Source organism: Hippopotamus amphibius, chromosome 3 (genome assembly GCF_030028045.1).
Source record: "Hippopotamus amphibius kiboko isolate mHipAmp2 chromosome 3, mHipAmp2.hap2, whole genome shotgun sequence".
Classification (NCBI taxonomy): domain Eukaryota; kingdom Metazoa; phylum Chordata; class Mammalia; order Artiodactyla; family Hippopotamidae; genus Hippopotamus; species Hippopotamus amphibius.
Window position 1 is genome coordinate 105,589,074 of NC_080188.1, and position 16,739 is coordinate 105,605,812.

At 40.4% G+C, this 16,739-nt stretch overlaps 1 protein-coding gene across 6 annotated transcripts in view; it reads left to right on the forward strand.

Moving 5' to 3' along the window:
- Positions 1–15,457, forward strand: part of LOC130850029 (fatty acid desaturase 2-like protein FADS2B) — a 38,868-nt gene extending 23,411 nt beyond the window's left edge. For 3 of the 6 annotated variants that reach the window (XM_057729335.1, XM_057729338.1, XM_057729340.1), the window contains 9 exons: positions 2,653–2,778; positions 5,209–5,269; positions 7,940–8,016; positions 8,178–8,275; positions 10,169–10,265; positions 12,111–12,190; positions 13,426–13,551; positions 14,666–14,768; positions 14,961–15,457. In XM_057729335.1, coding sequence (XP_057585318.1) covers positions 2,653–2,778; positions 5,209–5,269; positions 7,940–8,016; positions 8,178–8,275; positions 10,169–10,265; positions 12,111–12,190; positions 13,426–13,551; positions 14,666–14,738 — 738 coding nt within the window. In that variant the 3' untranslated portion in view covers positions 14,739–14,768; positions 14,961–15,457. The remainder of the gene's footprint in view (positions 1–2,652; positions 2,779–5,208; positions 5,270–7,939; positions 8,017–8,177; positions 8,276–10,168; positions 10,266–12,110; positions 12,191–13,425; positions 13,552–14,665; positions 14,769–14,960) is intronic. The other 3 variants (XR_009052828.1, XM_057729337.1, XM_057729339.1) reach the window with 3 other exon arrangements.
- The last annotated feature ends 1,282 nt before the right edge of the window (positions 15,458–16,739 follow it).

The window sequence follows — 16,739 nt, forward strand, 5'->3', positions numbered from 1 at the left end:
AACAGCAACATTCTTGCTTTATATATGTATCACAATTTTTAATTTCAAAACTTTATTTTACATCAATATAGCCTTCCCCTGGAAAAGGCACAGATATTGAGATTCTTTGGAATATTCATTCACTAGCTGTGCAAAAATATATACGTTTTGGTCTCTGCAGTGTTTGCACAATAAAAGAGCTCTTCTGAAAATAAACCACAAAAAATACCTGCATATGTTTTAGACTTCTGCGCAATGCTAAAATCAAAATGAACTCCCTGTAGCATATTTTTCAAGCCCCCGCCCCCCACCCCAGTATGCGTCTTTTGAAAACTATGAGTAGCAAGTATTACTATAGGGATAAAGAGGCAGAATATTTGAAGTTAAGACCTTCCTTGAAAATCTAGCTTATACTGTTTCCATGACTACATCTCAAAATAGTTTTAGGGGGAGGAGTGTCAAGCATGTTATCTCCTGCAATCCTTTCGGTAACCTTATCCATTTTACAGATGAGGAAACTGTCCAAGTCCATACACTTAGTAGCAGGGATTTAAATTCACAATGGTTTCAATACAAAGCTGGGATTCTTTGCATTGCACCAAGAAAGGTCCTAACTTGGAAATGAGGAATGATTTAGGTTGGTTCCTGTATGAAACTTGGTGCAGGAGAATCCTATTTTGCATGCAGCTGATAATACTCACTTCTTCATAGATCGTCCTCTCCCTCATCTCCAGTAACTGTGGCCTCCAGACAGAGGAGCCGGGGGGAGCCAGCTGCTTCTAGAGCATACCCATAAGGACCCTGACCACTGTTCTAAGCTCAAGAATCTTGAGCTGTCAAGATCTGCTCCCTGCTCTGTCATGAATCAAAACCTCTCTCTCATATTACCAATTTCCACAGGTAGTCATTGACTAAAAGAATTTAACTGAAAAAGAGAAGCACTGCTTATCACAGTGTCCTTGTGTAACTGTCTACTGCTCCCATTAGATTGTATGCTTCATAAGTGTGGGAGCTCCATTTTATCCCATCTATCTTTCTATTCCAAATGCCTAGCTCAGTATCTGATACAGGGGCATCCTTTAAAAGAAATAATCAACAGGTGAATAAATGCGTGAATGTACAATTGTGAGAGTGAGTAGGTGGTATGCAATTTGTTGAGATGTATAGAGTGAGCAATGGAGTCCCAGGCCACTGATGAGTACACGCTGAGTGTGAGATACCCAAGAGGAAATGTATGGAAAGTGACTGTCCTTTTAAGCATGAGATTTAGGAGAGAGATCTGAGGTGGTGAGAGACGTTAGGGAGTATTAGAGGTAAGAAAACAATATCACTCCTGATGCATGGGATCAGAGGTGTTTGCTAAGAGAGGACTCTGCAACAAAGACTATGGAGAGGCAGTGCTCACACCTACAGACTTTCAAACATACGCAACCCCTTCTACTATAGATGGATAGTGTCTAGACAGTAGAGTCCAACAGAAATATAATGCAAGCCGCATTAAAATGACATGAGCCTTTTTCAGTTTTCTAATAGCCACACTTTATAAAGTAACTTTATTACCCCATACATATTCAAAATATTTTCATTTCAACATGTAATCAATATAAAAATTATTAATATATTTTTCATTCCTTTTTTCATTCTGAGGCTTCAAATCCAGTATGTATTATACACTTACAGCACATCTTAATTTGACTGGTTACATTTTAAGTGCTCAGTAGACACACATGGCTAATGGCTACTGTATTGAAGAGTGCAGATCTAAAACATGTATACACCAGTTACTGAGAGATGTTGAATATGCAGTAAGAACTATGACTACTGTTTATTCTTCTTTAAATGGCTACAGTAATAAAGGAAGGGAGGAAACACTGAGTATCTCAATATGCCAACATTCCACACAGCATCTCATGTCTCCTCAAACAATCCATGGAGGTAAATGCCATTATACTATATTTACTGAAGATGAAATTGAACCTCAAAGAATAGCTAATTTGCCCAAACTACACAGCTGTATTTTTATATCCAGTGGATGAAACTAAGTTGTTGTGCTTCCAAATCCTCTGCCCTGTTAAAACCTTCAGATTTTTGTGGAAAGAAAGAAAATCCCAAACAACCTAACCAGAGATGATATGAGCTTGCCATCAACTAAAATATCTTTATTCTCATTTACATTTAATGAGAGCATTGAAAATTGAACACGCAATGATCTGAAGCAAGACCCCCCCGCCCCAGGAGATGACTTCAGGTCCATGACTCTTCGAAACATTCATTGAAATAGGATTCCTTGGTCCATTTTTTCCCCCAGAACTAATTTAAATCTCAGAGCTGAGGTTTCTTTATTTGTAAAATAAGAATAATTTCTGCCCTACCGACCTTCATAATTTTTTTAAATGAGGATCAAAAAAAAAAAAAAAAAGGGATGGAAAACATTTCAACAGGTTTTATTCTTTTTCATTATCAGGAGTTCTTTGTGTTCCTAGATCAGATAATTATCTGTTCATAGGCTCTGAAAGCCTCTGTCCAATGAAGCATTTTGTGATCCAGCAGAGGGGGGCAAGTTAGAGAAGTCAATATCTTATCTGACTTTGGAGATGTAGGCAGAAAACTCTGATCATGAAGGATATTTCAGGAGAGAAATCTTGCAGTTAACAAACACTCTCTTTTCCTCAGGGCCTATCAACACACTGGTGGAATTACCGGCACTTCCAACATCATGTAAAACCAAACATCTACTCCAAAGACCCAGATATTGATACGGGCCCACTTTTTGTTCTTGGAGATTCACTACCTATCAAGGTACATTTAAAAATCCTGGGCATTGGAGAAATTCTCCTGGAAGTGGTTCTTGGAAAGGTCTACAGCCTTGTCCTGGGGAGATCAGTCTGGAGATTCCACTTCAAGCGGTTTTCAGAGCGTCTCTTCTTCTTTTAAGTCCAGGATATAGATTTGAAATAGCTCTATCTGGTGTTGTAAGAATAGAAGATGTGGAGTGCATGATGCCATGATCTTAAAAGTCATTCAGTCCAACTCACCCATAGAAGACACCCTGGTACATTCAACAAGTGCTAAGCCACAAATATCTAAATATCTAGCTATGTTAACTAATTCTAGCTCTGTTAGAAGAAACTAAGCTGTTATTTTTTAGTTCATGTTCATTCTGGTTCATTTATACATGAACCACAGCTCAAATGCCTCGTAAGATACTCAGTGATGTCACCTCTAATTCAGACTTCTTAAGCAATAGAAAAAGGAAGGGAAAACTCCAGAATGTCTCATATGTTGACTCTTTTTAAACATCAACTTAAAATCATCACGTAAAGGATTATTAAGAAGGGAGTCTTTGTTCAACATTTGAGGTATAAGGTTAACCACAGAAACATATCACTCCTCAAGGGGAAATGATGGGTCCTGAGAATCAGGGGCTTAGGAAGAGGCTGCTATTTCCTTCTGGAAGAATTTAGGAGTTAAAAAAAAAAAAGAGTGCAGCTTTGTCAGTTGCTGCCTGGACTTTGTGGTACATAAACCAAAATTGTACAACTTTCTGAAAATAGGTTTTCCCAATTTGGGAAGATGCAACCTTCTTCCAAGTAAGAAACAAAGTCTCTTGCCTATATTTAAAGAAAGAAGAAAAAAACCCCTTGACTGTAGTCTTGAATCAGTTACTTTCGACAGTGGCTCCACAAACAAGTTAGACCTCTCTGATGTTTGTGGACTCCTAGGCTTATCACTAAACTTATGACATTTTGATTTCTCTAATCTTCCCAGTCTGCAGCAATGGAGATTTGTCTCACTGGAGTTCATGACGCAGCCTGACCCCCTCCAGGAGTGTCTTCTTTAGAACTATGTCCAGTACACGCATCGCTTCTTCACAGATATTGGAGGTCACCTCTCCAAGTTTCACAGCTACTGTTGAGACATATCCCTAGAACGTTAGGTTTCTGTATACTATAATTTCAGAGTGATGATACATTACTTAAAATTATTTACACTCTAAAATTCACTTGTTTTGCATGAAAAATTGTTCTGATAAGCCCTAAACATTTCCGTTCTTCCCACTTTAATGTCAATCTTTCTACCACTTTCTTCCAGCATTCATTGCTTCAACAAGCATTAATTAAATCTATGTGCCAGGTTCTGTGCTCATATTCTTGAAAAGTTAGACTTCTCCTTTGGAGTGATACTCAGAATCAATCCTTCCCCATTTCCTCTTCCATGTTTCCTACTACTTAAATATCTAGAAGCTTGGGAGCAAATTACTACTATTACTTTATCATCATGACATTTCTTTTTATTTATGACAATGAGAGAAAGAAGGATCAAGTCTACTATCCAAATAAGAGAAAAAATCTATATGTAGAAGGGAAGGTATCAAAAGAGTGGGAAAAGCAAAAATCAAACACTGCCCATAGTGTTGTAACTGAGTAGGTATATAGTAAAAGCACAGAGGAGTTGTGAATTACTATTCATTCATTAACTCCTTCAATTAAACATTTATTAAATGTCTGCTAGGTAATGGAGATAAACCATCACTTCAATACCTCCTCTCAGGATATTTGCTGTCTTTGTGCATTCAGCACAGACTACATTAACCAAGAAGACCCCTAGAAAATGACTCAAATTCCCAACAGTAAGATTATATATAATAGAATCATGCCTTAAAAATAGTAAATCACAGCATGAGATCCATGATGGAAACACAAAGGATGAAAGATGAAGCAGATATTAGGGGTTATGCCTGTATCTTTTATCACTTGACGATTCTACAAATATCTGTTGAATGGATGAATGGATGTGGAGACTGAGTTTCAAGCAGGATGCTAAGCACGAAGGTTGTAAAAGAGCTCAGAAAACTTATCAGAAATGTTTCTTTCCAGTCTCCACTCCACTCCACATGAGGACAAAAACTTCAAAATGGCTTCCATGGAAATAATAATAGTAATGAGAGATCTCACAATCCCCGTAGTCAAATGGAATAAACATGCATGCAAGAAGTGCCCACATTTAAAAGACACCAGAAAAAGACACCACAATATTTCCTCCTACTCCAGTTCTGGTTATTCTAGTGCCTCCAGTTTGACAGTCAATGAACTCTGGCCAGATGGCTCTTTCAATAGAGATTTCACACACACACACACACACACACACACACACACACACACCCCCTTGAGTGTAATGACCAGAAGTATATATTGTGTCTTATTTGAGTTTTATTCTCTCTTTATTCAGTATGGCAAGAAGAAAATCAAATACATCGACTACGAGAAGCAGCATCTGTACTTCTACATGAGTGAGTCACCTGGGAGCCACACTCTGTATCATCCCATTTCCTTGAAGCAAATGGTTGCTAGGCCAGCAGGCATGACTGAAATCCTCCCACAGAGAGACCAGCCCGTGTCTTATTGTGACTGAGAAAAGCAGCATGTTTTATTTCAGACTTACTGGGGTGAAAATTTGAAAAGGAAAGTAGAAAAGTGAACAGGCATTCTTAATGGGCATCTATCACTCTGGGTACTGGGCAGGGAAGGAAACGCTCCAAAAAAGATGGGAGGCGGGATGCCAACCAAGGGGTCTAGTATCTGGGACTCTCATCCTGGAAAGACTAAAGACCTACCAAGAAGAAAAGGATAGTGGTACTTGGGTGGGGAGGAGAGATAGGAAAAGAATGCTCAAACATTGACAGTAGGATGCTAAAAAAAAGTAGAGGCTCATGAATAAAAGTCACCTGTAGAGCTTCACTATGGAAGGAAGCTGGGTATTCCCATGACTTACATACAACTGTAGAAGATATTTTAGTTGATACACACACACACACACACATACACAAATAAAATATATATATTACAAATAAAATAGGCCTGAATGTGGGTCTAGGCTTGAGAGAAAATATGGCAGCCTGAATAATGCTAATGCCAATAAAAAAACAACAGAAGCAAAAATGCTTTGCTCTTAACCAAGTCAAACTCATGACAGCTCATAAAGAAAGGTTTAGTAGGATCCCAAAATATGCTTATCTAAAATATGCTTACACATTTGGAAAATGAACCCAAATTAGGGCAGGTTCCAAACATTTTCCATAGATCAGTGGTTCTCGCCTAGGAGCAACATTGCCCCCAACAGGGGACATTTGACAAAGTCTAGATACATTTTTGGTTATCACAACAAAGAGGGAGGGATGGTGCTGGCATCCAGGGGGCAGAAGCCAGGGATGCTATGAAATATCTTACAGTTCACAGAACAGCCCTGAACAACAAAGAATTATCTGGCCCTAAAATGCCAGCAGTGATAAGACTGAGAAACCCTCTTGCAGATGATCTGATTTGCCCAAATGTTGGCCACCAATGGTCATCTGTAACATGCCTGACAAGGATGGCCTACGGGCCCATTTTTTGAGATCTGGGGATCAATTAGCACTGCTGCCCCTTCTACTGCTAGAATTCTGCAGACCTATCCTAAGGCAGTCCCCATCTTGCATGACCAAAGAGAGGAATGCGGACATTGGTGCCTCATTCTGAAAGCTAACTGATCTCCAGCCCAGATAAGTGTTTGTTCATATAAGAAAAAGCTGTGGAGTTTCTTTTCTGAATTCTCCTCTCCTGTCTGCAGTGCTACAATACACCCTTAGCTTATGAGGAATGAATGAATGGTATAGACTCACTGCAGAATGCCCAGCTCACAAACCACATTATCAGCAGGAGCTGTTTCATTGTGTCCTTTCCCTTCAAATGCTCTCAGCTCAGTAGCTCAGGTACTAATGAGTCATGTTCAAACTGTCAAAGAGAAACTGGGCCGGATATTTGGTAAAGGTGGCAAGACAGATTTTATTCAGGCTTCTGTAGCAGGGGAAGGGACTTCAGTAGAAACTGCCCTTAACTCTACTATAACAAAATTAGACTTTTTAAACATTGGGACATGCTCAAGGAAATTACAGAAATAAGTTAAAGGGAAGGGAAGCTGGTCATGTGATTAGGCCATGTGTATCTGCTAACCTGTGCTTATCAAAGTCAGGGCCCTACCCTCCCAGAGACTGGGGTACAGGGCCCAGTCCTCAATGATTACACTTCAAAGAGATGACTCCTAGGTCCTTGAGAAAGACATCCCTGGCTTAGGGAAGATCCATCTCAAAGGGACAGAGAAAGGACTTTACAACTGAAGTTTTCTAACAAATGATCTAAGAAAACAGAGGCCAGAGCCTATAGTCAGGTTTTGGCTTGAACAACCAGTAAGTTCTTTGGACAGTCTTGAACTTTCTCAGGCAGGAACTTAAAGGGGGCTGGGCTCGTCCCAGGGGCATGGCCTTGAACTGTTCCTAGAAACCATGCTAGCATTTGTGCAAGTCTCTTAGCATGTAGGGTGGACAAAATCATTTGTGCTGACAGTTTGCAGAGTTTGAAAGTTTACAGACCAACTTTGAAGACTAGTCAAGAAGGGGGCTCAGAGGATCTGACTAAAGTTTGGTCAAGGAGAGAGTTGTCAAAACCCAAAGGGTCTGCATAAGTCTCCTATGTGCTCTAGGCAGCCTCATTGGCCCTGGAGGAGAAGCAGGTAAACAACTACCTGGCCAGGAACTAAGTACACCTGCTTTATTTCTGCAACCTCAACATATTGGGACTGGGCCCAGTGCTAAGGATTGTGGAGGACTGAAGGATTCCATGGACCTTGAGAAAACTTGAAAGCTCACAGCAGAAGCCCTTCCAGGATGCCTTCATCAAGAATGACTCAAATCTTCAAAGATTCCCTAGTCTCCTTAAGGGAGCTAGAACCAAAGTCCTGGTGCAGCCTCAGAGACTCTAAAAGCCCAGTGGAGTCCAGGATGTGGTTGTGAATCTCCAGCTTGCATCCCCTCTCAGGAGTGACATTCCAAGGGTGGCATGTTAAGGACCTCGGCTCCTGCTGGCTTCCACGGGAATCACATTCTGTTCATTTGTGCACCACCTTTTTATTTTTATTTTTTTTTCAGTTGGGCTTCCCCTTTTCATGCCCGTATATATCAACCTGAAATCCATGCAAGTGATGTACCTTTGGAGGTACTGGGAGGTGAGTAACTTGACTCCTTCTCTAAAACCAGATCAGGCTGGGAGAAAGCGGGAAATGAAAATGCTTGGTCCCTTCCAGTTGTGACTTCCTTAAGTAACAGGATATAAGATATAGCCAGTTTTATTTCCTCTAGCCTAACTTCCAAGCACTTCTTTCTGCAGGACATTGCCTGGGTCAGCAGCTTTTACATGCGCTATTTCATCACGTTTGGCCGTTTCTATGGAATCTTGGGAACCATGGTGCTCATATATTTAGTCAAGTAAGAAAGCAAGAATATTCTTATTCTCATTACCTTGATGCTCCTCTTACTTTCCTTAGCTGAGCTACTTATGATTAGCAATGATTAGCAGATTATGACACCATGTCCCATTCTCTTGTAACTGAGACAATTCCAAGAAAAATGTGGGGAAAGAAATAGCTGAAATAGGTGAATAAGAAAAGCTCCTTGGAAAAATGAATTTACCCAAATTTCCCCTTTTTTTCCACTTGCTTAATTCCCAATTGCAGTTCAGTCATCCCTCAGTATCTGTGGGGGATTTATTCCTGGACCCACCCAGAGATATTCAAGTCCCATGGTCAGCTCTTTGTATCTATGGTTCCGCATCTGTGGATTCAGCCAACTACGGATCATGTAGTACTGCACATATTTAATGAAAAATATCCACATTTAAGTGGATGTGCGTGTTGCTCAGAGGTCAACTGTGTTCCATCTGATCCCCAAGTCCCTAAAAATTGTAATCCAGCTAGACATCATAATTCTTGCCAAAGGTAGTGGAAGGACAGAATTTTTTTTTAAGTTTTCTTATGAATAGAGGTTTTCTGAAAGCCAAAGTGACTTCAGACTGAATAACCCTCTTCCATTTCCCAATTTATTCCTCCCTCATTCTGTTGCAATATTATTCTAAATCTTACATAACAATAAAAATATAATGGTAGCTACTATGCATCAGGCAATTTGCTAAGGGCTTTATGTGCATTATCTTACTTGATGTGATTATCCTTGCAAAACCCTGTGATGTAGATAGTATCAGCTTCATTTTCCTTTTTTTAAAAATACATTTTCAAATCTTTTACTTTAATGATGACCAATGATGTATTCATAATTACATATATTTCAGAAAACCAAGGTTGTCGGTAACAAGAAATGTTGGGGATTTCTTTGTTTGTTTCCAAGGACTAAGTGGGGACTCTGGAATCAGACTTGTCTGTGTTTCAGACTCTACCACATGCTAGCTGTATGACCTTGGTTTAGGTAATTTCTCTACACTTTGGCTTTCACATTTGTAAAGTGGGGCTACTGATAGTACCTACATTATAGGATTGTCATGACCATTAATGGGACAGTAAAATAGATCATAAAGTAGGTTTCAATAAATGTTAACTATTACATTATTATCATTATTATTATTGTTATTAGTCACTGAGTATAATGTTTCTATGTTTCTTTTGCATTGGAGAAACAGAGCACTGCTCATACTTAACTAATTTAAGATCATTGTTATTTGTTGTGGTTTATCTGGTTCTTGGAGAAGTTCGCCATGCTCTTCTGTTTCTTCAGGTATAGTGTGCTAGAAATTCTACTGCTCCTTATTTTGTCTTTCATTGTCTTTCCTCTCTGTGCTTCACATATCAGTTGCTTTGACATGGGTGAATACGATGTCAAAGCTTATGCATTTCAATATGTCTGATTTTGACTTTTCAGGTTCATTTTTCTGATAAGAGAGCTGAAGCTCAGAGGAATTAAATCTCTTGCTGAAGGTTAGAGAGCAAATAAGGGCCAGTGGCAGTATCAAATCAGAACTTGAACCCAGTTCTATCTGATGACAAAGCCCAAGCTGTTAATCACTTTGCATCTGCCCTTAAGTTACCTAGGTATCTTTTGATACTTGCACCTATGCCAAAACAAACTTTGGGGGCATGGCTCCAGTACATTAGGCTGCAAGGCAGGTCATGTGACTGAATGCCTAGTGTGTCATCTCTAGATTTAAAAGGCCTCAAAGAAGAAAACAAATAACCGCCATATTATTGGAACCTTTGAGTCCCTGCCCTTTGCTTTAATGTTCAGCCAGATCTGCCAGTGGTTTTGCAAGCCCAGTGAGTGGAAATGAAACTCCCCAAGGAGTGACAACTTCCTCCTTTTACTCTCTGAAAGGTTTCTTGAAAGTCCCTGGATTGCATATGTTACCCAGATGAGCCACATACCAATGAAAATGAGCGGAGAGGAGAACAATGACTGGCTCAGCACTCAGGTAATCATGGAGTTCTTGGGAAAGCATCCAGCAAAGTAGCCTGATTTACAGTCTGCTTACATCAAATAATAATAATTCATACTCACCAAAAGCTTGCCAGGGGCTAAGCCCTGTCAACTGCTTTGCATGTAACTACATGAGATACGTGCTATAGCCTCCCTTTACAGATTATAAAATTGAGGCGTGAAGTTGAGTAACTTGCATAAGATCACACAGCTAATAAGTGGTAGAAGCAGGTTTTAAACCTAGGCAGTTTGATTTCAGAGCTTTTGCTCCAAACCAAGGGTTAGTAAAGTGTAGTCCAAGGGCCAAATCCAGCCCACTCTCTGTTTTTATAAATAAAGTTTTATTGGAACACAGCCATGCTCATACGTTTACATATTACCTATGACAGATTTCATGCTACAACGGCAGAACTGAATAACTGTTGTAGAGAATTAAAATATTTACTGTCTGGCACTTTACAGAAGAGGTTTGCTGACTCCTGCCCAATGTGAAACAGGCTTTCAAGGAAGCTGAGACTCCCAGAATTACAGAGTGAGTTTTAGGACCCCAGAGGACCCTGGGACCCACCTCATTTCATTGTACAGATAAAGAGGACCAGAAAGGAAGTGTGGCATGCTCTCCAAGCATGCTGTTAACAAAGAACAGAGTTGTGACCCCTGCAGAACACCCATGCCTCCTCAGCCTTCCACTGCCCACGCCGTGATGAACTGCAGAATCCAGTCATAACACAGCTTCCTTCTCCAAGTTAATTCCCAAATTCGGTGGACCTTCCACCTTCGGTGGTTCTCAAACTTTTTGGTCACAGAACCACTTTACAGTCTTTTTTTTTTTTTAAGCTCTTTATTAAAATATAATTGCTTTACTTAAAAGTTACTGAGAACCTTAAAGAGCTTGTGTTTATGGAGGTTATATCCGCTGATATTTACTACATTTGAAATTAAAATGGAGATTTTTAAACTATTTACTACTTATTTTTTAAATAACAAGAATAAAGCCAATACACGTGGACATCAGAGTGATGATGTCATCCCACGTTTAGTAGCCTCTGGAAACACCCATTCTATAAGCATGAGAGAATGAGAATGAAAAAGACAAATACTGTCTTAGAAGTATTATGGGAATCGTTTTGACCTTGCAGATCCCCTGAAAGTGCCCTAGGGAACCCCAAAGTGCTCTAAAGTGCACTTTGAGAAACACTGACATAGTGCAACCACAGAAATAACATTCAAAATGGCAACAACCCCAACAAGAATTAAACCTTAGAAAGGCATCGGATAAAATGGCATTCATAAGAGTTCTTAATCTAAGTAGTCTGGAGAAGTCTATGAACTTCTTCTCAGGATAATGTTTTTAAATGAGGAAAACAAAATACATTAGATTACAAAAGAAACTACTTGTATAGAAATGCATTTCTATGCACAGAACCCTTGACTAAAGCCCTTGCGTGCCTACTCCCCATTTAGAAGTCCTTTCAGTCTACCCTGTGGAAACAGTATTCAAACCCCTGCAACTTCTACCAAAGTTCTGCAGTCCCACTTCCATCTGCCAAAGTCCTCATTCATGACACCTTAGCCTTCTGAATTTGAGGTCTGATAGTGACTTAGCCCCCTCAAATCCTACATACTTCTTCGTGTCTACTGCCTCACTTCTTAGCAAAATGCTTTATGGCCTTTTTAAATTGTAAGCTCCTTGAGACCTGGGACTGTATATCTTTTTTATCCCTCGTGGTTTCTTACACAAAATAGGTACTCAATAAGCACGTGTTGAATGACTGACTGAGTAAAAGAACAACTACACATTTTCTTTGTTTGACATTTGGGCTCATTTATATCTTTGCAGGTCGTGGCCACCTGTAATGTCGAACAGTCCTTTTTCAATGACTGGTTCACTGGGCACTTGAACTTCCAAATTGAGCACCAGTAAGTAAGAGAAATGGTTGATGATAAAGGGCCAGGGCTGCCACTTATAACTGCCCTCCAAATGGTTCAGAGCAGAGCCCTAGGCTTGGGATCTTTAAGGGAAAAAATGAACCAGAATTCTCTAAAGGCTGCTGTTTTTCTATTAACATCAATGGTAAGGAAGGGAAGAAAGAAATGAAGGAGGTATGATAATTGTGAATAACTGAAGTGAAATCTTAGAAAAGTACCAGGGACTCAGTTTCCAGATTCCTATGGGCTTAGGAATTGATGATTGTTTTCTTTGCATTTGGGAAGTTGGCAAAAGCCAAGAAGTCATGACACTTGGGTAATTAACTTGTGTTGAAACTTAATTACAGTTTAATTTAAATATATACTTATATCTTTAGAGCCAGTGTTACAAAATAATGACTTATGAAATGGAATCCCTGCTGCAATTTCTAAATGGTATCTGGAAATATTTTCCAATGGGTCGCTTAGGGAGCTACGCCTTAAAGAAAGAGAAAATGATAATATTTTGAGAGTCAATTTCTCCAGAATATTCAGGAGAGAGACTTCCCACATTCTCTTTGTCTAAGCCATGTCTATGATAGTCAAAGAAGGAAAGAGACTTTATATTTGTTCAAGGGATTTTCTCATTCTTTTTCTCATGTTAGTCTGAAAATTTCAGCCAAACAAAAGGATTATTATTATAGTTTAAAATAACTTCAAAGAAGAGGTTAAAACCCAAGGTGGTCATCTGGCTGATTAGTAAAAACCTTGGATAAAAACCCATCTCTCCTCATTTCTTATTCCTTTCCTGGGACTTTTAGCTATATACCAAGACTAGAATTTATTGAATATTCATCTATTCATGGTTCAGAAGTTAGAGAGACAGAGACCAAGATAAAAGCAGAGATTAGCAGGGGTGGGATGGGGAGTTTGATACCTCCAGCTCTCTGGGTAGTTCAAAATGGCCGAAAACCCTATACTTTCATTTGATGAGGCTAAAGATAAACCTATTGATGGAGCTAATATGTATTCCCTTAGTTCTGCCTAAACATTTGCCACCCACAGGTCTTGCAGAGGTTAAGAGATGAGTGTTCTGACAAGTTTTTTAACTTCCCAGAACAAAAGTATTGTGCGAGGTCGAGGCTGGCTCTGCGTGGCTGATATCATTTTATTTTGTAACAGGGGAAAGGAAACTTTGGGTTTCTCCTGAAGTCTAAGTTTTGCATCCCTCCTCCCTGTCTCCCTAGTCTGTTCCCCACGATGCCGCGCCACAATTATCACCAGGTGGCGCCTCTGGTCCGGTCGCTATTTGCCAAGCACGGACTGCAGTACGTGAACAAGCCCATGCTGAAGGCATTTGGAGATATCGTCAGGTAAGGACAGGCTCTCGACTCACAGCTCTCACGTCCCTTCACTGCTGGTCCCCAGACTGTTCACTGGCTGATGAATCATTCACCCAACAACTATTCACTAAGGAACATCCCTGTGCCTAGCATGGACCTGAGGCTCTATAGGGAACCACAGCCACAACAGAAAAGATGACATTAACTCCTACCATTTCCCTACTGCCTTCTAGGTACTTCTTAGTGAAAATGCATTGTTGCCCCAATACATTTCAAGCTTCTTATAAACCAGGGCTGTGTATCATGTGTCGTGTATTCCCCACAGAGTCTTGAAGTGCATTAGAACTTAAGTGGGAGGGACTCTCAAATCATCTGGTCCAGGGCTGCAAATTAAGATGCCTGCAGTGGGACAAAAGTGTGTGGATCAGGCAGGGGTGTCTGTCCAAGAGTGGAGAGGCCTGCAGGAACTGAAAATTCGTACTTGTGCGGAAACATTCACAGTTCCCAAGTGAACACTGTGCTGGTCAAATTAACAGCCAGTGACCTCGGTTTAATTTTTTTTTTCTTTCAGGATTAGGGGGAAAAAAAAAAATCAGTATCTTAAATAAGCCAGCAAGGCCAGGCCTGGTCTGATCTGATCCCTGAATACTGCTCCATTTTCAGACTTTCTACCACTGCCCTCCTCCTTTTCTGCCCTCCCTTCAGTTGCTACATAACTCCCTGACCCTTGTCATGTCATATCCCTGACCACCTTTTCTTCTGCCTAGAATATTCTTCCAAGCTGCCACCTCCCCTCCTGTCACCTTGTCAATTTCCATTCACTCTCCAAAGCTCACCACAAAGGCCTCTTCCTCATCTCAGTCCTCCATTGCCCCCAAGACTAAACCTGTCACATCTCTTACAGAACCTGGTTCTCTTCATTTCTGACCTTTATCACAATCATGATTAAATACCATATTGGGTAATAAAGTATTTAATATATGTCTCCCAAGCTAGACCAGGGACTCCATGTGGACAAGACTCACATCTCTCCTATTCATTGCTGTATCACCAGAGCCTAGAAAAATATCTTACACATTTTAAAATAAGATGGATAAGTGGATACAGGATGGGTTGGTTTACAGGTATATGTTTTATCTTATAGAGACTCAGAGGTGCTTTTTCTTTTAATACTAGAGAAGAGGAATAGTGATGCTTTGGAGTACAGAAGAGAATAAAATGAAAGAAAAAATCTCCATATAGAAAAGGTGAACTCATCTTCTTTAAAATAATTCAGTGTATTTGACTCCCTCCACTGGGCAAGAAAGAAAGACATCTTTCAGATATAGCTGAAAATGACAATGTTGTCCTGAATTAAGCAAAAAAGCAAATGCTCCATGAAGTAGCTCCTTTGACATGAGAGGCTCACCTACTGATGATTTTGTTTGCTTCTCCCACAGGGCCTTGAAGAAATCCGCAGCCCTCTGGGTGGAAGCTTATTACACATAACCAGAGACATGACGCGGACATGCCTGTGTCAAAGAGAAAACCACAGGCCCAAAGGTGTCACCTGTGCTAAAGCCCATAATACCAAACCTCTACAATACCTGACTTAATTGCAGTTTCAACCTTCCCCAGAAATATAATCTTAAACACCTAGTCTGGAATTTTCTGATCAGCACAGAGGAGGTCATCAGTCACGTGGTTCCTCTCCATCCCTGCCACCCGCCCCCCCCCACCCAGGAAGAAGAGGTGATCTGCATGATAAAACCCTTGTCATTCCCTCTCCCTTCCCCCCAGAAAAGAAGGTATCTGGCCTAAAACTACTTTGCTAATAGCATCCTTGCCTCTCCCTTCTTCCTATAAAAATCTTCCAGGTATAAAACCCCTCAGAGCCTCCTTCCTTTACTAACTGGGATCCTGCCTGATTTATGAATCTTTGAATAAAGCCAATGAAATGTTCAAACTTACTCAGTTGAATTTTTGTTTTCTTAACAGCTTGTTCAATAAGCTTCCCTGAGGAGGAGAACCAAGGCCTGTTACTTTTACAACTTCCCAGATCACTGAGTACTGAGTTAGAATTTAGATGATCAATCTTGCAGATCATTTCTGCCCCCAGCTCTCTGGCCATATGAATAAAGATGGATCAACTGGCCAGACTTCTGTCTCTTTAAACTAAATGACTCATGAGAGTTATATTACAGTCCTACCTGAAATTCTTGAATGGATTCCCATGGTTCTTGGAACGAAGATGAAACTTGGTGATTGCCAACAGACTACCAGCATTGGCACCCCCCATGCACCCTGCCCCAACTTGTACCAGTCGCTCCTCTGCTTCAGCTCCAATGGTTACTTTCCAGTCTCACACACTCTTCTGCTGCAAGGTTTTTGCTCCTGAATCCAGGGTCTGAACTGTTCTGTGACCCTCTCTGCCCTCACTCCTTCTCACCTGGTTAGTAACCCCTCATCTGCAATCCTGTAACTGCGGAAGCAGCCCAAATTGGACCTATCCTGTTTCTAACAAGATACTGAGTTTTTTGTTTTTTTGTTTTTGTTTTTTGTTTTATTTTGTTTGTTTTTTTTTCGGAGACAGTAGAACAAAACTTCAAGTCAGGCAGCCAAAGCAGGTGCAGAGGATAAAATTTTTGACATCAAGTAACAGGCAGAACCAAGAACCAAAGTCCCCCCCAACCACCCCTAGGAAACCAGAAGATCAGGACATGATTGGAACTTGAATGCTAGAATTCTTTCAGGAGTAAAGGGTCCGTTGTCCTAGAATATCTTGTGTTGAAGCCTCCTACCATAACTTACCTTTACGGTAAGATAATTTATTGACCAAGTTCCAAAGCCCACTAATCAAAACCTGCCCCACCCACATTTCTGCATACCAACCCATCTTCCAACTAACCCCAGATCGGAGAGACAGATGTGAGCCCTGCTTCCTGTCTCCTTGCCAGTTGGCCTCAAAATAAAGCTCTTTTCTCAAAAGCCAGTGCCATGGCATTGACTTCTATGGGCATGAGCAGTGAGCCCTTTGTTTGGTAACATCCCAGGGAAGCTTCCCCATGAAGTCAAGGCCTCCTATGATACACTCTGTAGTAATCATTACAGGTGAAATTTTATATCTGTTTGTGTGATTCCCTAATTAATTTGTCTTCCTCTGTAACCTGCAATATCTATGAGAGTAGAGACTGCCTGACATGATAGAGACAGTCAATAAAGATGTGCAGAAGGAAGGA